Below are 25,873 nucleotides of genomic sequence, written 5' to 3'. Positions count from 1 at the left end.
TCTAATGAAAATGAACAGAACAGTACAAATGGACAAAGTCCCTTCCCAGCACCAAAAAAGTCACTACCCAATGCTGCCCAAGCTTCTTGCTGGGATTTACCATCAGCATTTTCCAGAAGTTACAAGTCAATCTAAGAATATCATCAGAGCAATAAAAGATATATTTGCAGATTTGAAGTGTACTGCAAAGTATTTCAGTTAAAAGCCAAACCTCAAGAAATGCCTGTTCAAGTTCTGGTGTGATCAAGGCAATTGATTCTGCATGCCTTTTGGCAGCAACTAGCTGCTGTCTGCAATTCTCTGACTCCTTCTTACCTGTATAACAAACAAACTAGTTAAATAAAAAAGAATTGAACATAAAGCAATACGTAATTCCTCATCACATGTACCCCATTTGAGACACTGACCAGAGAACCATGGAGAAGAAATAAGTGACAACAAAAACAATTTAAATTTAAAAAAACCAAGAACAATTTAAGCTTTATACCTTTGCACCACTGAACGTCAAAGAAAGAAATTTCAATTCAAAATAAGGATAACCACCTGAAGAATTACAAAACATGTAGCTTTTTGGCTTTCCCAAGAGAAACTCTAAATCAAAGGATGGCAAATTAATCTTTTGGATGCCTATCAGTTGTGCAACTTGGGCAGGCCCAACCAGACCAACCTGGCCCAAAATTTTACAGACTAGACCTGGATTTTTGGTCCTCAGTCTGGACCTGGGCTCTGGTCTTTTTCAAGCTGGGCCCAAGCCTAGCCCTAGACGCAGCCCAAGCTTAGTCTAATCCTGGACAAACTTGAACCTGGCCCAACATATATACACAATATACAGAATTCCTGTTTAATGGTTTTTATTGCTGATACTTAAATTTTGTGCATTTTTTAATACATTGGCCTAATAGGCTCACCTAAGCCAATTGACCAACCCAAGTCCAATCTGAGAGTATCAAATTTCAGTTCAGGTTGGGCACATCAGGCTTGACCTTGGCTCAGTCTGGGTTTGGGCCTTAAATCCAAGCCTTGGGGTTGGGCCTCGGTTGACCTTAAAGCAAGCCCAGCCTACCCAAATTGCACACCTACAGCCCATCCTCTAGTAATGCTTACTGACTTTATTAGTGTACCACTGGTTTTTGACAATTTGCATGATTCAAAAGCATGTCAGTAAGAATGTGAATGTAGCAGGCTATCCCCGGTTTCTATAAAGGAAGCTGTGTGGTTTTGTACCCTCACTACTTCAGAGCTGTCAAGCTCAATTCTGAAATCTGTTCTCCCATATTTGTGGTGCTTAACGAGATATTGAAGGTTGGGATTATTCAATTCTGAAATCTGTACACAGGTCTGATGAACTAATGGCAACTCCACTAGATCAGATTTTTTTCCTCTCAAATGATTATCATCTGGATGAGAGGAGTCTGATGGGCCTCGCAGATGAACACTTCAAGAGGGGCCTGATGGATCTCAAGCACCAGTGATCCAACAACAGATAGTCCTTCCAGAAATGAACTAAGGTGGACCATGTTCTATTAGGGAACTTCTTTTCCCAGATGATTTGTAATTTGTGAATCTCTTTCTGTCAAGTTCCCTGTTTTAAGCAAGTGAAAATGATCATGGGGTAGATTCTGTCACAGAGACACAGATCATAGGTCTTATTCTGAATATTGTACATTCTTGGAAGTTAACCTAGCTACTTGGCGGTTTGAACAGGAAGGATAAAAGTCCTACAATCATCATGTTTGGAAGAAGAGCAAAATCAGGTTTGAGATGGGATAAAGGAAGCAAAAGCAGATGAGATGAGACCTTACATTTGCAAAAGAAACAGAGAGAGAAGGACAAGAGAATATTGCTCAAAATAACTCAATTCTATTTTTTTCTATAACCAAATTCTCTACTAGCAAATTTAGAAAAGCACATATAGATTATAGAATGGATGATTGGCTAACTCATTTTCCTATTTCATATAAAACTCAAAGAAGATAGAAACTCTAAACTCAATCCCATCATGCACTAACACCCTATCAATAAATAACTTCTAAAATTCACATTGGATTCAGAAGATATTGCTCTCATTAGATAACTAACCAAAAAACATTTTGGAAGACACCAAAACCATGTAAAATATAAAAGTTCTATCTCTGAAAAAAAACCCAAAAGAAAGTGGTATGATTCAACTTAAGGTCCAAGAAAACTTTGTACTTTGTTCACTCGACAAATCATCTACAGATCTGAATTTTGCAAAAAAAAAAAAAAAGGAATACAAAAACAACTGCCTGGAATGCTGGATCCCAAAAACATTAGGAAACTAAATATTTTCCAAACTATTGATCCTATCAAACTTGTTCAAATAAAGAAATAAAAGTTCAAAATTAAAAATAACAACTTACAGTATTCAAGGTGCAGAGATGCTTGCATAGCAAGCTTTTCTTGTTGCTTGAAGTTGACTTCCAGTTCCTTTATCTAATCCATCCTCAAGGCAAAAGAGATTTCATAAACATGATCAGGCAATAACTAAAATTTAATATACAGACATCTATTTGGCCAGAGTATGTTCGCAAAACCAAAAAGAATGTAATATGAAGATCATGCAAAGAAAAGATGTAAGCACATTATCTTCTCAAAGTCAAAGAAAGTTCACTTTAGGGTCGAAAGGAGCAACAGAATGAGGATTTAAGAGAATATTTGCAGCCAACACATCTTTGTTTGTAAGTTTCCATCGGTTTCAAGAGGTAACTGCTAAGAAATATGTATTTGTGGCTCTACATATACACACATAAGCCTATATACATACAAAGTATGTTTGCTAGCATGCAAACAGGCATAAACACGCACAAATCTATGTTATAGTGCTTGCAGTAAGGAAAATAGGTACCCAGAGACCCCAGTTATATTTCATGTTTGTGTGCACACTTCTAATTACAATGGTTAGCATGGCAGCTGCAACCTAGAACACCATATATTAAAAGAACAATTGGTTCCTCAACTCGTCATTGCAGTATGATTTCACACTTTTCACTATGAGATCCCATTAACAGAATCATGCCCATAATAGGAGGTACAAGTTCTATGCATTTGCTTTTGAGAAGAAAAGGAGAACTATAAATGCAGATTTGCATGCTAGCAAACATACTTTATAAATGCAGATTTGCATGATATTCGGGAAAATAAATCTTCCAACTTACTCTAGTTCCATGAGCAAACACATTAAAAGAACTTTACAGGAAAAAATAAAAAAGCCTGGTACTCAATCTTAAATAATTCATTTTCTGCTCTTATAAATGCAGATTTGCTACTACCAATTTTAGTGAACCTGGGAATCTTCCATGTGGCAAAGTAATTTAAAGCATTGTCGAATATGCTGAGATATATTTTGGAAACATTCCATGTCAACAACCATGTAGCAATATTTTGTGGCAATATTATAAAGTATATACACATTTTAAACCATGCACAAGATCCCTCCAAATGGCGAAAATAGGTGGGTTCATCTAACGAATCTCCCTACTTGACCCAATTATATGTTGGAGACTTTGGAGTAGGTCTGCTAGTTTAGTCATTACTGAAATTCCCTAGACAACCCAGAATTCTTAATGTGATATTCCATTTAGAGCCCAAAAAGTTACCATATGTTGGTCTTGGTGGCCTCTATTCATGAATCAAGTTGCAGCAAAGAAACATTTGCCAAGTATCCGCATTCCACAATTAGGTGCAACTATAGATAAATAAAAACTTGAATGGCCATCATAAGCATACATGGCATGCCAGACAATGGATGGGGTGCTGGTCTTGATCCTAGGGCATCACGGTCGTCTCCTTGGAAAGCAATTCACAGCTTACTACATTCCTTCCTCTTGAATATCAGGTATGATGCTTGTGCAGGTAATATAGTGTGTTTCTGAGAAGATGTATGGTTTGGGGATACTTCTCTTAAAGACAGATTCCCATCTATTTATTCCCTGCCTCTCAACAAAAGGAGAGTAATATCCTCATTGTATGGCTAACTCTTTAGTTGCACAAAGTGTGATTCAGCCCCTTTGGACACCTGTGGCACAACAAAGAGTAAAATTGAATTTCAATGGAAGCTCATTGGGAAACCTGGGGCCCTCTGGAGTTGGGGGAATTTCCAAGGATGGGGAGGGCAGGATGCAAGCACTTTATTCTTGCCCAATAGGCATGGGAGATTCCTTAAGGTATGAGATTGGCCAAGCAATGAGGATATCAAAACCTTGAGGTAGAGGGAGACTCTAAACTTCTAATAGGATGGCTGCAGACAAAAATCTTGGGTGTATGGGCCCTTAGACAACAGATGAGGGAAATACTTTGCCTAGCAAGGGAAGTGGGAGTAATTTTCAAATGGATAAGGAGATCAGCCAATTCTGTAGCTGACAATTTGGCAAAGTAGGGGACTCTCAGGGAAAGCTCGTTTTGGGCTATATTGTAAGATTTGAGATTTGTATGGGGTCAACAATCATGCTCTGACCGGTTGACACTATTGTATTTAACTGTTATTTTAATGAAAGTTACCGTTTCCAATATAAAAAGACTTGAATGGATAACATTGTAGGAGAAATAACCAATATTTTTAATATGAATGTATGTTTTTGAAATTTTACTTAATATAATGCCTTATATAGGATCCCAACTATCTGAGGTTTTGGGAGGGGTGGACTAGATACAGTCCTAACCTTTGGCATTTTTTGCACAAAGTGGCTGCTTTCAAACTCGAAGCTGCATTTGTCAGTCCTTTGTTCTCCTTTATGTTTCCTTCTTTGAGAATGTGCCCTTTTTCTTTACAATAATCTCCTAGTCTACACCACTTTCCTTATTTGTCCCCCTCAACTTGTGTCTCTTCTTTCCACTATCTGTCCCTCTTCTGTTCAAAAAGCCTTGTATTTGTATCCCCTGATTGGACGAACATAATGGATGAAGAATTTCATACTTCTGAATCCAACCACACCCGGAAGCTCACCTCCTTTCTCACAGCAAACAAATAGTAAGGTGCACATGAGTTTACACTGTTAAACATTGCCATGATGGTAATGTTGATCACTATGAAGCATAGTTAGTAGCAAAGGGGTACACCCAGACATATGGAGTTAACTATAGTATACTAAGACTTTTCTTTGGTTTCCAAAATGGGTTTTGTGCAGGTGATTGTTTCCTTGGTTTCCCATTTTGGTTGGTCTTTGTTTCAGCTTGAAATTAAGAACACTTTCTTCATGGTGAGCTTCAAGAAGAGGTGTATATGGAGCAACCTCCTAGTTATGTTGATCAGAAGAAGGTAGAAAAGGTGTGTAGGCTTAGGAAGGTGGTTTATCGTCTAAAATGCAGAGGCGTGACAATATAGTGTTGATCATGTCACTATAGTGTTGATCAACCTCCTAGTTATAGTATAGGAGTTTGGATCATATCACTATAGTATTGATCAATGTTTTAAAACGCGGAGGCGTGACACGAGGCGTTCCACTACCTAGAGGCGTGAGGCGTAGTTCAGAACACAAGAGGCATAAGCCTCCCGAACACAAGGAGCCGTAAGTCTCCTTAAGAGGAGGGGGGTTAGGAGGAGGAAGGAGAGGATGAAGAGGAAGGGGATATCTCATTTTTTCTTTATTTTTAATAAAAATATTTTATACAAAGAAGAATAAAGATGCACAACATTAGTTGAAAGGCGAAGACCCCAGTTGAAGGGGTAGGGGCAAACCACTTTCTTTCCCCTTATCTTTTCTTCCCTTCCCTTTCCTTTTCTTTTCTCTTTTTTCTTCTCTTTCTTTTTCTTTCCCTTCCCTTTCTTTTCCTTTCTTTTCATGTTTTTCTTTTTTCTTTTTTTTCTGTCTTTTTATATAAAATGTGCATGAGGCGCATGAGGCATACACCTCTAGCACACCTCATGAAAAAAGCGCATGAGGCGTACGCGCCTCTTGCAGATGAGGCATACGCCTCAGAGGTGTTAGTGCCTCTGTCATACGCCTCAGGGCGATTTGGGAGCGCCTCCGGGCATACGCCTCCCACACCTTTTAAAACACTGGTGTTGATCACTCAGTCTTTAGTAGAGATACTTCATTACGCAAGATTTTCTTGTAGTATATGTTGATGATATATTATTACAGAGAGCGATACATGAGGAATTGATAAGTTGAAATAGCTTTTGGAACAACAACTCCAAACCAAGGACTTGATTTCTTGGGAATTGAGGTGGCAAGGTCTTAGTGGGGAATCTCCCTTCACAGTGGAAGTATGTGCTTGATTTGTTGGATTCATGCTTACTACGAGCTAAGCCAATTGAAACTCCTATTGACCCAAACACTAAGGTAGTTGATAACAATGTTTTAATGCCTCCGATTGATGGTACTGGTGGTGGTGGTTCATTAACAACTCTTCAGTCGTCTCTCTCCCATCTCCAGTGACATTGCAGACTTGGTCATCCGTCTCTTAAAGCTCTGAAGCAACTTGTTCCAGCATTGAGTCGTCTTTCTACTTTGGATTGTGAGTCGTGTCAGTATGGGAAACATCACCGGGTTTCCTTTAGTCCTAGAGTCGAGTATCGTTTATCAAATCCTTTTTCTTTGGTCCATTCAGACATTTGGGGTCCAAATAAAATAGTGTCACACAATGGATACAAGTACTTTGTCATTTTTGTTGATGATTATTCAATGATGACATGGCTTTATCTTATGAAAGAAGTGAATTATTTTCTATTTTCCAAAAGTTTCATGCTGAAATCCGCACTCAATTTGGTGTCCATATTAAGATCCTACCTTCAGATAATGGCTGAGAATATTTTTATACACCATTTCAGCAATATTTAGAAAGCTCGGTTGAGAGATTGAAAGATCTCTCCGGGGTGGCTCATAACAATAAGTGGTGTAAGTGGGTTTACACAGTCAAGTATTTGCCTAATGGTAGTGTTGAGAGATTGAAAGCTCGGTTGGTTTCCAAGAGTTATTCATAGTTATATGGTATTGACTACATAGAGACCTCTCTTGTTGCCAATATTTGTTTTGTTCGTGTTTTGATCTCCCTTGATGCTATGTATGATTGGCCCTAGTTTCAGCTTGATATCAAGAATGCTTTCTTGCATGGTGGTCTTCTTGAGAAGGTATACATGGAGCAACTGCCCGGGTTTGTTGCTCAAGGGGAGGATGGTAAAGTGTGTAAGCTCAAGAAAGCTATTTATGGACTTAAACAATCCCCTTGTGCATGGTTTGGAAGGTTCATTGAAGTAGTGAAAAAGTTTGGCATGAAACAGTGCCAAGTTGACCATTCAGTATTTAGTTATGATTCTTATGTTGGGAAGATTTTGTTGGTGGTATATGTGGATGATATTGTTATTACTGGTAGTGATAGGTTCAGGATTGATAAGTTGAAGACTTTTCTGCATGATCACTTCCAGACAAAGGATCTTGGCAAACTAAAATATTTCTTAGGGATAGTGGTAGCAAGGTCCAAACATGGTATTAACTTGTGCTAGAGGAAGTATGTCCTTGATCTACTGGATGAGACAAGGTTGTTGGGTGCCAAACCAGCTGAAACACCTATGGAATTGAATGTTAAGTTGAGTAGTGATATGGGTGAGGAGTTTGAAGATCCAGGAAGGTACAAAAGGTTAGTGGGTAAGCTAAACTACCTAACTATCACTTGACCAGATATTTCATTTGCAGTTGGTGTGATGAGTCAATTTATGCAGAATCCTCAGGTTCCTCATTGGGATGCAATTCAACCCTTTGGTGAACAGATCTGCCCATTGGCTTCCTGTGTTAACATAAGTTGTACTTATTACTCCACTAAGAACCATCTGTACCTGATAGAAGGTCGACTACAGGTTATTGTACCTTTCTTGGGGGTAACTTGGTGACATGGAAGAGTAAGAAACAGACAGTGGTGGCAAGAAGTAGTGCAGAAGCTAAATACAGAGCCATGGGCCCATGGCACATACAACTTATGAGTTGGTGTGGTTGAAGAACCTTCTATAGGAGATGAGGTAATCAATTGACACACTGATGAAGCTTTATTGTGACAACCAAGTTGCTGTCCACATTTCCTCCAATCCAGTCTTTCATGAGAGAACAAAACATATAGAAGTTGATTGCCACTTTGTGAGAGAGAAGGTTCTTAGTGGAGTAATAAGTACAACTTATGTTAACACAGGAAGCCAATGGGCAGATCTGTTCACCAAAGGGTTGAGTCAGGCAAGAGTAGACTACATATGTAACAAGTTGGGATTATATGATATATACTCTCCAGTTTGAGGGGGAGTGTTAGTGTCGATTATGTAGGGGTAGATTAGTCCTTTTGTTTATGTTTAATATGAGGTGTAATATTGAGTTAAATGATGTGTCCCATACTTAAGTAGGGGCACAAGAGTCATTTTGTATTGGAAAATAGAAATATTAATACATCCTGGCCGACTAGAGGACTGATTTTTCTCTCCTGTTCAAACCAGATTTCTCTCTTCACTCTTCTTTCTTCCCCCTCTTTTCTCTTTCTTTCTTCTTTATCTTTTCTTCTCTGATTAATCTGAAACCAACATGTATACAGATCTGAACTTTATCATAAAGCAATTTATTTGATAAATAACATATATAAAGCATTTTCAAGCATGTAAAACCCACAATCTCTTTTTTTCCTCAATTGCATTATTTCAAGTAGCTAATGTGATGTAAAACATATTGCATTCCTGATTCTATGAGCCGCCTTTGTACCAAGCCCCTAGAGGGAAGCCCAAACAAGTCCATGCTAGGGTCTTAAATTCTTAATTCTCACAAAAAATAATGATTTTATAATTTTAATTGCCTTTTAAGAAGATATCTTATTAGAATTAGTGAATGAGCAACATTAGCGAGTAGGGGGTTCTCGGAGTTAGGCGCATAGGCATGTCTGTGCTGAGGCACAAGGCGCATGAAAGGGCTGCACCTAGGACCTAGGAGAGGCACATACCCTAAAATGTGCATCGCCTATGCGCCTAGGTGCATCTTCTAAATCACTGATTGATAATGAGGGGGAGCTATTGGATGATCTAGAAAGATACAAGAGACTAGTGGGAAAACTTATCTTATTATCACTAGAGAACATAGTTCAAACCCTTCTGCTCTTCAGGCCTTCTGTTCAAGTTGGAAGATTCCCTACACAACCAGCCATATTTCTGCTGCATTGAGCAATGATGTGGCTAACTCAAGCAAGTTGGCACCTGTACCAAGTACCTACTGCTACTTCCTTTCCCCACCCCCACCTCCTAGCAAGGCTCCTGAATTCAAGCAAACGAATTTGCATGCTTGAGAACTTAAATGATGCAGAGGAAAAACTTAGAATCAGGCTAACCTTTCCTTGCTAGGTGACAAGATTCAAAAGCAAAGAAATAGACAGAACAGGGGATGGAAAGAGAAAAAGAACCTAAAAATGGTAGGAAAGCCCTAAAAAATAAAACAACATACACAAAGAGCCAACAGCTTCACAAGGACATATATATTAATAACCTGCAAAAGAACTGGAGAACAATCACCAGTTACACCAACTATTTTCTGGTAACTTCTCCACTTCCTTAGCATATAACTTCCTTCTTTTCTCCTTTCTTGATATTGTTCAGTTGTACCATCCACAAAGAATTATGACATCCCCTTCCCCTTCAACATGGAAAATGTGAAGTCTGTCATTTTCCCTCCATCTGTACTGAGCACCCTCCACTTCTAAGTCTACAAACACTGACATTTGGACCTTGCTTCCAGCTCCTGTCTTAGACTTCAATCTTCAAAGCTTTCTTGAAAACTATCACTAAATTTTCCTTGTTATTAATCATGAATCATGTTAGTAGTAATGCTATCACAAGATCTTGGCAGATGGGTTGGACATCAGTCAATACTGCCTAGAAGTCCAGGATAGGCCAAGGGATGGGTTGAATCACGAAGCAGGCAATCTGGTTTGCCACACTATTACATATTGGAATCATGTTACTTAAAAGTTTCTCAGATCTGTTATTGATAAAAAAAATTGGAGTCAACCTTGAGTCCTTGCAGAGACAAACCCCTTCCCCCTCCAACCAGACACCATCTAATAACATACCTGTCTGAGACAATTCCCTCAAAACTCCTCTCCTATCTTCACCTTGTTAGCAACTTCTCTTTTCTTGGTTACAGAAGTCCAGCCTTGAACATTTCTGCTAGGTCTAGCTTATTCACCAATCCTCGCTTGCCCCGGTTCCTTTTTACCAAATATATTGCTTCAATCCATCTTTAAAATCCGATTAAAGTGATATTCATGCTTGATATCTCCTACTTTGCCCCTCATGATAGTATGCAGACAGATTCCTTATCAGAAGATTCAGAACCACCAATACACTCCCAACTAGATTTGCAAGGGATGCAAATATGGTATAGGGAAGAGAGACTGAGAAGATGTGCAGATAGGAGGTTTTGTGTGATTGTATTACCTCTTAAAAGATTTTGGGACATTAATGGTTTGTTTTGTGAGCTAGGATTAGGGTATTCCCTTCAGATGTATGAGGTGCATCCCCCTGCTGCATACTTTTTGTTTTCTCATCTTAATGAATGCATTATTTATCAAATAAATAGATAAACAAATAAATTTCTTCCTCCCCTTAATAAATATCTTATTTATGAAGTAAATAATAAACAAAATAAGGCAACACTTGTCAACTAAAATGAAATAGTGCACTCACTCAAACTATCAGCACAAACAAGAAAACTGTTCCCAAGACCCAAAAATTTACTCTAGTCAATTAATGATGAATATGCTGCAAAGCTCAAATAAACACATACATATCATAATCGCCAAAACCCCATAGTGACAAGAAAAGTTGCTAGAGTACCTTTCTGTCAAGCTCAATGGATGACAAGTGCTTTTCGGTGAAGTTCCGTTTCAAGGAAACAGCTTCAATCAATAAATTCTAGAAAAAAGGAAATTACCCAAGAAAAATAATATATCAGAACTCAGAACACAAAGCTCAGTAAAGAAAATTGCATGCAAAATATCAGACATCATAACCATATAGTCTTCTATTCTTTTCTTTTTTCTAATCATGAGTAATCAAAAAGATTTATTAAGAGGGTATGATTTCATCAAGGGTAATAGAAGTTGGGGCATTAGAGGCCCTGATTGTTCATCTGACTACAATAGGCATCAATAAGGTAAGGGGGCATAGGTAGTACTTGCAGTGTTGGACTGAAGTCCAGTGGGGGTGCTTCATCAATCATCAGAACCTCTTCCTCAGAATTATCAGACCTGGCCTCTCATAGGAGATAACTCAAGTGGTAGTGAATTGGGGATCAATGGTATGTTGGTAGAAAGTAAGGAGAGCCTGGTGGAGGATTGCAATATCAAGGGTGGTGATGTAAGGTTCAAGTTGGTAAGGCCCTGGGCATATTTTCCTTGGGTGGTAACTGGTAAGACATATGCCAAGGTGACTTTTCAGCAACTAGATGAGTGGGAGATAAAGGAGAAAAGGGCAGTGGATGGGGACTTGTTTTCTAGCGGTAGTGGAACCTTTGAGTGCCTAGAGGAAAGGGAAGGGGGAGAAAAAGAAAAGGAGGCACCTAAAATGGTGGTTTTACCAATGTCATCTATGGGAGGTTCCTCTAGGAGCACTAGAGGATGTGAAATGGGCATCTGGGGCATTGTTTGCAGTGTTGCAAGAGCACTAGCCTTCAAAGGGGACTTGCAAATTGGCATGTATCCACAAGATGAATCTTGTCCAACTCCTCAAAACATGTTTTAGATTCAAGTACAGGGCTAATCAAGAAGATTTACCGAAATGCTTACCACACCAACTCTGCAAAATTACAAATCCCCACTCTAGAAGCCTCTAGTAACAGTGGTCCAACCATTTAAACTGTCAAATAGGGGACTCTAATACATGGTCCTACCATTTAAACATAACTTATGATCCATTGTATAGTGGATCTTTTCCAACTAACATTGATATATTGAAAACAATGAAACAACTAGTATGTCCACGTGGCAAATAGGCAAAGGCTGTTATTTTATGTGTCAATTGTAAATTGTAACTTTTTTTTTTGAAACTGTAAGGTAAATTGTAACTTATTATTTAAGTTGTTATATAGCAATCAACCCATTACCTAGAGACAATGATGGGTCCATTAGTTATGTTTAAATTGGAGAGAGAGAGAGAGAGAGACATACAAAAAACGGAATAACATTTACTATATCTAACCTGTGACCTGCTTACTGGTGCGAACGGATCACCAGTTCAACTAGCTGGGCCATCGGATTACTGACCAACTCAACCTTTTTTGCCAACAAATAATTCAGAGGGTGAAACAGACCTGGAAACATGACCCAGTCACAGGTAAAATGGTCCAATAGAATGGTTCAACCATGGGTAGAAAACATTGCTTATTTTATATATAAGAAAGAAGATGCCCTAATATTTCGATCTGAGGGCTCAGATCTTTTGATGGTCTGACCCATTTGACCCAAATGGTCAATCTAGTGACCCATCACCTAGAAAGAAACCAGGTCAATTTTTAAAACGCTTTAAGAAGAATAATAAAAATCATAGCATTTAATATAGACATCATCATCATCATCTAAGCCTCATCCCAACTATATGGAATCAGCTACATAAAAATCATAGCATTTAAATGCCACATCCATTGTTAAATTACGAGCGCTTAAATTATTTCTTACCATTTGACCCATGTCCTTTTTGGTCTGCCCCTAGACCTTCAAGCCCCTTCAACTTGTAACAGATCACTTCTTACAGGTGTTGTAGGCGGTTCTTTATGCATGTGGCTAAACCATATTAGTCTACTCTCACCTTTTATCAGCTATTGGAGCTATTCCTAGGTTCTTTCAAATGACTTCATTCCTAACCCTATTCTTTCTAGTTTTTTCACTCATCCATCTCAACATACACATTTCTACCATACTCATTTTTTGTACATGTTGTTTCTTGACTGCCCAATATTTTTTATAATATAATAATTATATTCACCAAAAAAGCATGGGTTGAAGTTGCTAAAAGTAATATGGATATGGCACTAAATAGAGATGGAATGGCAAAAAAGGATTATTTGAGGGATGCAAAAGGGAATGTGATAGCTGTGTTCTGGCCCAATCGGAGTGGGAGATTCCTTGAGGGCTGAGATATTAGCAACTCTGGAAGGGGTACAAAGGGCTAAAGACCTGAAATATTAACAAACTGATCATAGGAGACTCTGAGACTGTAATGAGATGGCTAAAAGAAGACAACTTGAGGCTTTGGAACTACAGAAGTGAAAAGAGGAAATTTAAATGGCTGACTAAGGACATTGAAGTCCGATGCACATGGGTAAAGAGAAGTGCCAATTCATTTACATTGAAGTTCGACAAGACCCCCCCCCCCCCTTTCAACTAGTGTTATTCATCTTCATTCTTTTTAATACAAAAGGTTTTTATTAAAAATAAAGAAAAATGAGATCCTCTTTTCTCTTCTTCCTCTTCCCCCTCCTCTTAAGGAGGCTTACGCCTCACGCCTCTAGGTAGTGGAATGCCTCGTGTCACGCCTCTGCGTTTTAAAACATTGAATAGGAGTTTGGTTTTTTGGGCTCAGTTGTAATTGCTCTTGTATTTGGGGTGTATGTTGGCAGTTTTGGACTTTTGGGAAGTTAAGATATTTTAGCCTCTGTAATCTTTTTCTTAATCTATTAATGAATCTTTCTTTTATTGATAAAAAAAGGATTCATGTAGCTAACCCCATATAGTTGGGACAAGGCTTAAATGATGATGATGATGATATAATAAATTAAAATAAAATTTTATTTATGAGAGATGTGTCCATGAATCCTGCTTTTTTGAGTTCATCATGTTGTCTAATGAAATAAACTATATTTTATGAGAGATGTGTCCATGAATCCTGCTTTTTGGCACCAAGGGATGTAGAGGAGCTGCTAACAGGTGATTTGTTTGTACTCATCAAAAAACAAAAAAAAAAAAAAAAAAACAGGTGATTTCTTTGTGTGGCAGGCTATGCTAACCAAATAGAGCAGCTTCACATACGAAATTTGCACTAAAAATTGAATTATCTGATATAAAATAGCACCTTGTACAGGTATCTGGGTATCATAGGTGCAAGATGTGGTGGTAAGGTGCAGAGTAGTATTTTGGGCATTTGGGGAAGCTTGCAGGACACTATCTTTGCAGGTCAGGTGGATTTTGAATTTTTTTATCTCTTTGGGTCTAGGAGCAGCCAGTGTCCATTTGGTTGGTAACTTTTAAGTAGGGCAGGGACTTACTATACCTACATATAGTTTTGATCTTTCGCTTCGGCCACAAAAGCATATTTTGTTATTTTTTTCTAATAAATTTTTATCTTACTAAAAAAAGTTAAGAGTATGTATTGAGATGCACAAAAAACTCAGAGGACAGATGCTTTATGTTCATACCCTCTACACACACAATATAGCATGTTAGCATTCCAGACTTCCAGTTAAACAAAACCCCTTCTATATAACCTGACAAAATCCTTAAGCCCCACATAATTTTATGCTTGTAAAAGATTATAATCACACACACAATAAGCAGGAAATCTGGGTGACTACGACCTCACCTTCATTTCAATAGCAGTTTTGAACCTTTGCATATTTAACATTGCAGCTTGATCAATGAGCTTTTTCATATTTGCCTCTAGGTTGTCTTCCTTCTCCAAAGACTCTAGTTTTTTCTTCCTTTGCACTGGAAACAATACCACAAATTAATATCGTTCAAAGAAACACTGAACTACAAGGTAAAAAGGTGAAAAGGCGACCAGCTAAACACTTCCCTATATGCAGTGTTTTTAAAAGTGCAAGGCACAAGGCAAGGCGTGCACCTTTTTGAACCAAGGTGTAAAAGTTTTAAAACATTTCAAAAAAATGCATAAGAATGCAAAAAAACAAAAAACAAATAAAAACCAAAAAATAAAAAACATTAAAAATAATATTAATTAAAAAGTACAGATTTTTTTTTTAGGAAAGGTGACAGTTTTATTAATAAATGAGAGAGTACATGAGGAGATGTACAAAACAAAGGGGAAACCCCAGAGGATTACACAGGAATCAAACTATTTATTGCCGTATAAGGCATCCAAATGGGCACCTATTTTAGCTAAACCATCTGCAACAGAGTTTAAATCCCTTGGAATCCAACTCAATTTTGCATTTAGCAGTTCCAGAGAGTCTCTAGCTTCTGTCAAAAATATAGCCCAAACTCCTGGATGTCTTAAATGTTTGAAAAAGCCTATTAGCTCAAATTAAAATGCATAAACATAACACAATAAATAAGGGTGTCAATGGAGTGGTTTTGGATTGGACCCCGTCCAGTCCAAAATCAATTTGGATGGAATGGACGGACCAACAAGACATATTGGATTGGACGAATCCGGTCCAAAATATTTATTAGATTGGATTGGGCCTGGTCTGTCCGTAATAAATTTATATTGGATTGGATTGGATTAAGCCAGTATCTGGTCCATTGATACAAGATAAGAATATAGGTGTTAAATGGACTGGGTTTGGGTTGAAACCAATATAAATCAAAACGAATTTGAACAGATTGGACGGTCCATACATTGAATTGGACCAATCCAAAATGGTCCAAAATAATTACTCACATTGGACTGGATCGGATTGGACCAAATCAAGTCCAATTGACACCCTTACACATAAAGCATATGCAAAGTGAAAATGTAAAAATAAAATTAAACATAGTATATAAAACATATTCAAGCACTCAACAATTTAAGCATGTGAAGCTTGCAAGCTCTTATTTGGGCTTAAATTCTTCAGTATAACAAATAAAACAAATTTAAAAAATATTACTCAAGAATTTAAGGCCCTAGTGTGGACTTATTTGGGCTTGCCTCAAGGTGCTCATCAGGGGCTTGGGGTCTCTAACCCCAAACCAGCCACCATGCTTAAGAAAGCACAGAAAGAACCAAATTCAACAAAGACACGTGCCTGTGCTGTGACACAAGGTGCACCAGGCACACCAGGTGTGTACCTTTCTAAAGTGGTTGCACCTGGGCCTGAGCAAGGCACAACCCTTGAAATGTGCCTTGCCTATGTGATTTGCCTATTAATAAAATACTTACCTATACGATTTTCAATGTCACGGCGTTTTCTCCTCTCATGCTGTACAGTGTTAGTAATCTCCTCCTGCAGAAACGAATAATAAATTGAACATGTACAAACATGTAAATTACATTAATGCCTTTTTTATCTTTATTTTCATTACAACGTACACGCTGTTTAATAAGCTTAGCAGTTTCATCCTCCAAATGTCTTTCTTCAGTCTGAAGTGTTTTAAAACTCTCCTCTAGACCAACAATGGTCTCTTCCAGTTCCTTTTTCCTGGACCTCAGCTTTTCAATTTCACCAACATCCGTACCTGTAAAATGTGACAATATAAGAGTATAAATATAGAATGTAGACCACAGATTGTGGAAATAAAAGTTTCTAGATACATACCACTAAGGAAAAGGCGTGAAGGAGGTACTGGTTCAACACTAGCTGAAACATGGCCACCATATCTAGAAACTGACCACCTATAATGATTATCTGGGGTCCAAAGATCAAAAATTTGTAGCCGTGGGGCCTCATCAGCCTTTTGATCGGTTTCCCTCGTCCCAATATACTGGAATAATATTTAAGAAGATACAGATATAAAATCCATCAAACCAAAATGTTCTCTAAACACACCTACCAATTTCAGACATCTTGGAATATATCATCAAATACTGACATGCATGTTTCATTAATTAAACTTTAAAAAAAGAAGAATAAAAAGTAAGCATACTGAATAGTCCAATCCAAATTGGTTGGTCAAAACCTCCTTGACAGCAGTAGGAGCATCAAAAACTTGGTCAAGCCTGGAATTGATGCCCAGCTTGTCCATCTGCTCAGCATAATGTAATGAAAACCTAAGTGAAATGATTTATCAAATACTACAAACAGAATTGAGACGTCCAATGATGACTACCTCCTCAGAAATTTCAAATGGTACTTTATTACTGCCTCCATCCCCTACATAATTTAAAACTGGAACACCAAATGAGCTCAAGCTTTTGACTAGCATGTCTCTATCAGCAGCATCCTGAGTAACAAAGGACTGCAATTCACAAATATGCAAAAAATGGCAATCAGAAATATGTATGGATACAAAGAAACTTAAAATACATCAGCAAAAATCACATTCATATAAAATGCCAATAATGAGTTAAAAACATAACACATCACAAGCAAATCATAGATACAAAAGATTTTGACAACTCTGAACTCTCATATTTTCTACATGTATTTCTGTTGTATACTTCGGGGCCATTACTTGGTATAATAGTAAAAACCCAGCCTCATAAGTGTGAGAATGCAGGTTCATGTCGGAGAGAGGCCACTTTGTGCAAGTTTAAGACTGTATCCAGTCTACCCCTCCCAAGTCCCCAGACCCAAAAAGCAATCAATATTGGGTAACAGCCTTATATTTCTTTTGTATACTTGATTTTTTTTCTTTTTTGGGAGTTTTTTTATCAATTCTTTTTGGGAACATTTATATTCTAAAATCTAAACTAAGATCATGCAAACAGACTATGTCAATGTTTTATGTTAAGAAAAAATATGAGAAAACTTATCATGGGTGCTGTTTGGTATCTAATTGTTGATTACTAATTTACAATGCAAACAAAATAAAAAAGGAGTTTTTTACTTACAAAACACATCACCTACGTGCTCCCTAGTCACCTAAATTCACATTGGCACCTGAAAACTATGGTTGAGGGTGAGTGTAGAAGGGATGAAGAGTATTTGCCACTTATTTGTTTTCGTCTTATTTATGTCCTATTATTTGTTATATAGTCCTTGAAAACATATTTATATACACATTGGCCCCTCATAAGAGCTACCTTGTACTTGTACAATGATTGATTCTTTGACACCTGTACATATGTTTCTCACACTGTTTCACTCTCAAGTAGACTGGTCTTTACCAAACCTAGGACAGATCAATTCTATCCAGGTTTACAAATACTTCCTACACCAGATAATACATCAATGAGATCATAATTAACATATAGCATGGCATAATTGGATAATTCTTCCAAAGAGGGGTTGAATACTTGTATTGTGGAGTTGGGGGCTTCAGAGATGTTTTATCCTTTCTCTGAGATCTTTCCAATCTGTACTCTTGTACACATATTGGGTAATGACCATTTTATATCTTAGTTATAGATCAAAAAAATTATTTCATGGTGATTGACCAATGGTTGTCCTCACTCATGCTTCTACAGAATTACCAACAGATATAAGCAAAAAAAGAATTCTACAAAGAACATACTCCATAGTCCAAAGGATCTTTAGACAAGTACAAACATGTATACCATGGCCTTTGATGGTACCCTAGAAATATAGAAAATCTCAACAAAGTGTACAGGCTATGGGACTCCAGATAGCTATGTTACAAATAACAAGGGTTTATGGGTCTCTAGAGTGCATAAGATGGATCAAGGAAATGCTGAAATAAACACATGAAAATATGGTACTGTAAAAGGACATTTATTGAAGCAGATGTGAGGCTATCAAGGAAAGAAGAAAATATCTGGCTGTTGGTAGCTAGAATCACATAAACAAGAGCTAAAGAAAAAAAAAAAATAATAACAACAGTTGGGGGAAAACAATACCCTCCATGCATAATAAGGAACATGGCTTTCTAGGTAAGCTGCATGAGTACGACTTGAAACATTAACCTGAGAATGCAATTCCAAATGAAATTACGAAAGAACAGAATTGGCATTCATTTCCTTAATAAAAGGATAATCTGCCAGTTAAAAAAAAAAAAAAAGATAATCTGACTTTAGATAGAACATAGACCTACCTCAATAAGGACAGGACCATAAACTTCCTTGTTTAATTCATGACGATGTTCCTGTAACCATTGATAAGCCTGAAAAATATTTTCAGATCCTGAATTTTGTAAAGCCTGTAAAAGTTTATTAGTCATATTCTCCATATCTCTCAATCTGCAAAGAATGCATCAAAGAGGTCAAGTAAAAGTTGTTAAAATAAAAGATGGACAATCCAATCAATGAAATGTTAGCCAAACAGAACCCTACTTGTCTAAGCACTGTCTAAGAGAAACCTTCTTCTGATGTATAAGTTTTTCCTTTTCTGACTTCTGGTTTCTTTTCTGAATTGCAGATACTTGCAGCTCCTTTATTTGAGTAGCTAATCTATCCTATTAACAGAAAGAGTTACACAGTCATTTCTCAGTCATGTCACGGACCAGAATCTAATCCTAAGCTGTATGAATCAATCCAATATAAGATCTCTTAAATATGATCAGCAATGAAAACATAAATTTTAGTTCCCAAGTATTTACTTAATGAGGGGCTAGAAGGGGTATGGGTAGACAAAAAAGGACATGAGTCAAAGTAGTAAGAAATGATTTAGGAGCAAATAATTTAACAATGGATATAGCATTAAACAGAATGGAATGGAGAAACAGGATTAATGTAGCCAAATCTATATATCGGGGATAAGGCTTGGATGATGAAGATGATATTTACTTAATGAATATAGCATGTAAGGGTTACTTGTTGATACCATCAGAAGTTCAGAACTACAAGGACAATAAAATTAAGAAAAGATGTAATTACATGTTAAACTGATAAATCATCATCATCCATGCCTTATCCCAAATTACATGGGGCCATTTGTACCGATAAATATCAACCCTAAAATCAGTATCACATTGAAACTGCATAATAAATTCATCTTATTAGGATCTACACATTTTAAGGTATAGCCTACAGAAGCAACAAGAACAAATTGATCCAAACACACCAGTTCATCCCTGGGAGGCTCATAGGTAGGCAAGCTTTCAAGTTCTGACAGAGAAGCAGCAAGTTCATCTTTAGCTCTAGAGATTCTTTCTTGACGAGAATACTCTTGCTTTCTTAAGTCTTTCATTTCTTCATATTTTCCTTGTATTTGCACCCCCTTGCATATACAAGCAAACATGTTAAGCACAATTTGAGTACATATCAATCACCCCCCCCCCCCCCTTTTCCAGAGTAATATTGCACTAGCAATAGTAATAAACAAAATCACAAGAAACAAAAGGAATATGTTTGACATACCAAACGGCTTTCTGTGTCTAGGATTTCCATACGTTTATTGTTGTTGTTACTTATAAGATTGCTTACTTTTTTACAAGCAGCTTCTTGTTTTAACTTCACTTCCTTCTGTTTCCTACAAAATCAATTATTTCATTAGTGGTTTGTGCCAAACAAAACACCCAGAATTACAATATTAGAAACAAAAATGAATTTAGCACATTTCATAGTAAAAACAACCAATATGTAACATTGAAATGACACTTAAGAAATTCTTGTAATAGTTATTCCAGTTCATCAAAACCATTGAAATGATCAAAAGGAAAAAGAAAAGATCAAATTTTCAATAACCTAGACATAGAAAAAAAATAACTCCACCTCCATGAAAGAGTTTGAAAACCTCACATATATCTGCGAACTCATATAAATTCTAAATTAAAGGCAGAAATACCTCTTAAGAAATATGGAATCCAGAAAATCACAACTCTTGTCAAAAGGAAACACTACCCCCTCAGTAAACCCTACTTGGATTACCAATCCCTCAAGTAGCCTATGCCATAGACGCTGTCTCAGTACCTACCAGTCTTTAACATGAAAAGTCCAGACAATAACATATGAAAAAGCTGGAATTAAAGTCTCTCCAACCCAGTGTTTTAAAAGGTGCGCCCATAAGCACAAGTGAAGCACATTCTAATGTATGTGCCTGGCTTGAACCCAAGTACGACCCCTTTCAAAAGGTGCATGCCTAGTGCACCTTGTGCCTCAGCCCAGATGTGAGCCTTTTTTTGAAAATATGTATTTCTTTATTATTTTTTTAATTTATATTTGGTTTACAGCTTTGTAATAGTTTATCAACTTCTAAATTACCTTTTTACTTTTGTTGTACACTAAAAATACCCTATTAACTTCTAAAATTAACAAAACCAAAGACCTTGCAAATACCTAAAGCCTTGGTTCATGCAAATAGGAAAAATTAATACATATTAAATAAATTATTTAAATAATAATAACAAGTAATTAAAAGAAAAAGTAAATATACCACTCAAGAAAGTGATAGATATTGAATAATCATAAAATAATAAAAAATGTTAAAACATTTAATAAATAGTAAATTTAATAATTAAAAATAACCAACCAATAAAGCAACTAATAATAAATAATTATAAAATATGTAAATACATTAATCAAAAAGTAATGCATATTAAATAATTTTAAAATAATAAAGGAAATTAAAAATGATTTAAAATAATGAGAAATGTTAGAATTATTAGTAGAGTAATCAGTTATTAAATAACAGTTGAAAATTAATAAAGTAATTAATAATTAGTAACATTTAATTATAAAAAATCTATAAGACACATTACTCTATAAGATACCTTTTGGGTGAAGGTGTGTATGGAGAACTAAACTTCTGATTTTTGTGGAGTGATTAAACCCTGACTAATGGACTTGAATAAATTAAACCAGCAAATAGTTGTTTTCTGATTTAAAAAGGTAGAAAAGAAAGAGAGAAGGATCATGAATAGAAGAGGAAGGGAGAGAGGAAGAGAAGAAGTAGGAAAGAAAGGATTCAGCTAAATTATGTTTCTAGCCGCCCACTAACGTGTATTTATATTGTAATCTATTACAATGACTAACTACCATAATACCCTTACTTAAAACAAATGAGAGAAAGGCAAACAAGGCCCAGCCGGCCTAATTATTCTAAATAAAAAATAAAATAAACGGCAGGTATAAAATGTGGGGTTGGAACCCCACAAACACTAACAACATATCAGCTATCTCTACACTCCCCCTCAAGTTGGGAGTAGATATTTGTCATACCCAACTTGCGTAAATCTGTCTCCAATCTGAATTTTGTGACCGCTTTAGTAAAGAGATCAGCTAGCTACATGTCAAAGGTAACATAGGGAAGACACACTTCTTGAGATGCAACACGCTCTCGGATAAAATGTCTGTCCACCTCGATATGTTTAGTCCTATCATGTTGTATTGGGTTATGGGCAATGTTAATTGCTGCTTGATTATCACAATACAACATCAAAGGTTTCTCATAGTCAATTCCAAGTTCATCCAGCAAAGATTTCATCCATAACACTTCTGCAACACCATTGGCCATGGACCTGTATTCAGCTTCAGCACTAGAGCGAGCAACAACATTTTGTTTCTTGCTTCTCCAAGAAACAAGGTTCCCCCTTACAAATGCACAATACCTCGAGGTAGATCTTCTGTCATCAATATATCCAGCCCAATCAGCATTTGTATACACTCCTATCTTCATGTGTCCATTGTTCTTGAAAAGTATGCCTCTCCCTGGGCATCTCTTCAAGTAAGCAAATATCCTTTCCACCGCAAGAAGGTGAGTGGTCCTAGGAGAATGCATGTACTGACTGACAACACTGACAGCATATGAAATGTTTGGTCGTGTTAGGTAGAGATAAAGAAGTTTCCCAACCAACCTTTGATACATAGCCCTATCCTCAAGAGGTTCTCCACCTTCTGCACTTATTTTATGGTTCAACTCAATGGGTGTGTCACCAGGCTTTACTCCTAACTTTCCAGTTTCTTCCAATAAGTCAAGGACATACTTTCTTTGAGAGATGAAGATGCCATGCTTAGATCGAGCCACCTCAATTCCTAGGAAATAGCGCAGTTCTCCCAAGTCTTTTACTTCAAATTCTTTGTGAAGATTCTACTTAAGAGCATCTATCTCATTAATATCACTTCTAGTCACCACAATATCATCCACATAGACAGCAAGTAAGGTCAAAGAAGAGAGTGTGATTGAGCCTGCATGTAGCCGAACTTTTCTAATGCCAATCTAAACCCGTCAAACCAAGCTCTCAGAGACTGTTTCAGCCCATACAAACTTTAGTTGACAAACTTTCTTTCTTGCTTTTGTATTGTAAAAACTGGGAGGTAACTCCATGTACACCTCCTCCTGCAAATCTCCGTTTGGAAAAGCATTATTGACGTCCATCTGAAAAAGTGGCCAAGAGAAGTTCGCAGCCATAGATAGTAGGACTCTAATTGTGTTCATTTTTGCAACTAGTGCAAAGGTTTCCATAGAGTCTATGCCATAAGTTTGTGTGAAGCCCTTTGCAACCAATCTGGCCTTGTACCTCTCTACAGAGCCATCAACATTATATTTTACTGTAAACACCCATCTGCATCCAATAGGTTTCTTCCTCTTAGACTAGTAAACTAGTTCGCAAGTGTTGTTCTTAATAAGTGCATCCATCTCTATTTGCATTGCTTCCTTCCATTCAGGTATCAGAAGAGCCTCTTGCACTGTTCTGGGTATAGGAATGGTAGCAATAGATGCCAAAAATTATCTATAGGATTCTAGGAGACGACCATAAGAGAGAAACTGGGAGATACAATGAGCAGTGGATGAAGTACAATGACGTTTCCCTTTACGAATTGCAATTGGGAGATCAAGGTCATCTGAAGGAAAGGACTGAGGCTCAACAGTGTTAGGTGAAGTATCTGCAATAGTGGGCTCAACAATGGGTGTAATGCCTGGATCTAAAGTTGTAGGAGGTGTTGGGATCGGCTTGGACTGCTGTGAACGAGAACCAACCTGCCTCCATCACTGTCTGTGATACACTCTCAACTCCCTACACTTTTGACAACCCTCTTCACGGCACTCCCCTTCAACAACTAGGATAGGTAATGGAACTTCTGGGGCTGAAATCCCTTCCTCACGACTCTCCTCCTGAGGAGAGGCCCTATGATAGTAGGGCATATCCTCAAAAAAGGTGACATCCATGGACACATAACGCCTTCCCGAAACAGGATCATAACAACAATACCCCTTTTGATTTTGTGCATACCCAAGGAAAATACATTTAGCAGCTTTGGGATCAAATTTGGAGCAATGAGGTGCCAGGATTTGAACAAAGCAAGTACACCTAAAGGTTTTAAGGGGAATAGCGAACAAGTCCTTGTTTGGATAAGAAGGTTGAATGATGTTTTCATGTCCAAAACTCGTGAGGGAATTCGGTTAATAAGGTAAACAACAGTACGGATTGCATTCCCCCAGAAGCGTATGGGAACATTAGAGTTGAGCATAATGCTTCTGGCTACTTCCAAAATATGTCTGTTTTTACTCTCAGCAACCCCATTTTGCTGAGGTGTACGGGGACAAGTGCTCTGATGAATAACTCCATGGTCTAGAAGATATGATGCCAGGGGTTTTGCAAAATACTCCTTGGCATTATCAGATCTGAAAATTTTGATCTTGATTTCAAATTGGGTCAATACCATCTGATGGAAAGCTTGGGTCAATGAAGGAACCTCATCTCGAGAGTGCATGAGGTATATCCACGAGAAACAAGTATAATCATCAACAAATAACAAGAAGTATCTGTACCCCCCATGGCAGGAGTAAGATATGGCCCCCAAACATCAATATGCACAATTTCAAATGGAATATTGCTTCTTTTATTGCTCAAAGAATAAGTTGACCTACAATGTTTTGCAAGTTAGTAGCTTTCACACTTCAAACTAGACACTTGGACTGATTCAAACAAACTTGGAAGCAGACTCTTCAAAGACCCAAAGGACAAATGACCTAATCTGTTATGCCAAAGCATAATCTGACCCAAAGACTAAGAAACAAACAATCTCCAACTTCACTTTCCTTCCCCTGTGGATGCTCAAGCAGGTAAACTCAATTCGTCTCACAGCCAATCCCAATCACCTTCCTTGTTTCCAAATCCTGAAACACACAATGATCGGGAAAAAAAGTCATTGCATAGTTTTGATTCTTAGTAATACTACTAACTGAAAGCAAGTTAGCACTAAGCTTAGGGACATGCAAAACTGAGGACAAGGAGATGGCATCCGACAGCCTGATGTCTCCCTTGCCAGAAATAGGAACAAGAGAGTCATCAACAATAGACACTTTGTATTTGCTTGAAGATAAATAGTAGGTGGTAAACAAGGTGGATAACCTAGTCATATGGTCAGAAGCACCTGAATCTATTACCCAGAAGGGTCTAGTATTACCTGGGGCTGAAGTGTGATATGATGTAGCTCTTGTACCTGAGGTAGCAAAAGCTGAAGTAGGAATGGCAGGAGTAACAGTTGAAGACTGAGATGATGACCTGGAAATACCAGCTTCATTCTCCAATTGTGTCAAGGCAGCCCAGACAGCAGCTAAGGCATCTATAGATGTGGTTCTTGTATTGGAAGATGATGCACTGTCAGTGTTGGCTGCTATATTAGCACTTCCTTTCTTATTTCTGAATCTAGTTGGAACAAGATGGGGATGCAACTTCCAACAAGTATCCCTAGTATGCTTGGGCTTCTTACAATGATCACAAAACATCTCCCTTTTATCTTCCTTCTTTATTTCCATTTCCTGATCTTTCCCAAATTTCTGTTTTGTTGCTGCTAGGGCTGATTCCATGGGTTGAACTTGTAACATCACTTTTCTTCTACTCTTTTCACTGTGCACTAGTGAATAAGCCTGAGACAAGATCACACTATCCCTGGTAAGAAGTTGTTGTCTTACTATGTCAAAATCTGAATTCAGACCTGCTAGGAATTCAAAAACTTTGTTTGTTTCAACCAGCTTGCTATAGGTAGTTGCATCTCTCTGACTCTCCCATTCAATGGTTTCCAAATGGTCAATTTCATGCCACAAAGATTTCAAAGTAGCAAAATAAACGAAGATTGGCTTCTCCCCCTGCTTGAGATTTTTCACTTCACGCTTCAGTTCATAAGCCCTAGCAACATTAAGAGGTTGGGAGTAGGTATCTTTCATATTATCCCAGATTTCCT

At 37.4% G+C, this 25,873-nt stretch overlaps 1 protein-coding gene across 4 annotated transcripts in view; it reads right to left on the bottom strand.

Annotated features, from left to right (window-relative positions):
- Positions 1 to 25,873, bottom strand: part of SMC5 (structural maintenance of chromosomes 5) — a 55,685-nt gene that overhangs the window by 10,780 nt on the left and 19,032 nt on the right. For 3 of the 4 annotated variants that reach the window (XM_010248440.3, XM_088891150.1, XM_010248441.3), the window contains exons 8-21: positions 20,108 to 20,219; positions 19,812 to 19,967; positions 19,082 to 19,203; positions 18,844 to 18,988; positions 18,650 to 18,715; positions 16,960 to 17,088; positions 16,777 to 16,875; positions 16,449 to 16,614; positions 16,223 to 16,368; positions 16,073 to 16,136; positions 14,552 to 14,676; positions 10,814 to 10,891; positions 2,382 to 2,454; positions 212 to 315 (exon numbers count right to left, since the gene is read on the bottom strand). In XM_010248440.3, coding sequence (XP_010246742.1) covers positions 212 to 315; positions 2,382 to 2,454; positions 10,814 to 10,891; positions 14,552 to 14,676; positions 16,073 to 16,136; positions 16,223 to 16,368; positions 16,449 to 16,614; positions 16,777 to 16,875; positions 16,960 to 17,088; positions 18,650 to 18,715; positions 18,844 to 18,988; positions 19,082 to 19,203; positions 19,812 to 19,967; positions 20,108 to 20,219 — 1,585 coding nt within the window. The remainder of the gene's footprint in view (positions 1 to 211; positions 316 to 2,381; positions 2,455 to 10,813; positions 10,892 to 14,551; positions 14,677 to 16,072; positions 16,137 to 16,222; positions 16,369 to 16,448; positions 16,615 to 16,776; positions 16,876 to 16,959; positions 17,089 to 18,649; positions 18,716 to 18,843; positions 18,989 to 19,081; positions 19,204 to 19,811; positions 19,968 to 20,107; positions 20,220 to 25,873) is intronic. The other variant, XM_019196418.2, reaches the window with a different exon arrangement.

Source organism: Nelumbo nucifera, chromosome 7 (genome assembly GCF_055504915.1).
Source record: "Nelumbo nucifera cultivar China Antique chromosome 7, China Antique-T2T, whole genome shotgun sequence".
In the NCBI taxonomy this organism is placed as follows: domain Eukaryota; kingdom Viridiplantae; phylum Streptophyta; class Magnoliopsida; order Proteales; family Nelumbonaceae; genus Nelumbo; species Nelumbo nucifera.
The sequence above is the reverse complement of the archived record's forward strand: the minus strand, read 5'-3'. Positions and strand labels throughout refer to the sequence as shown.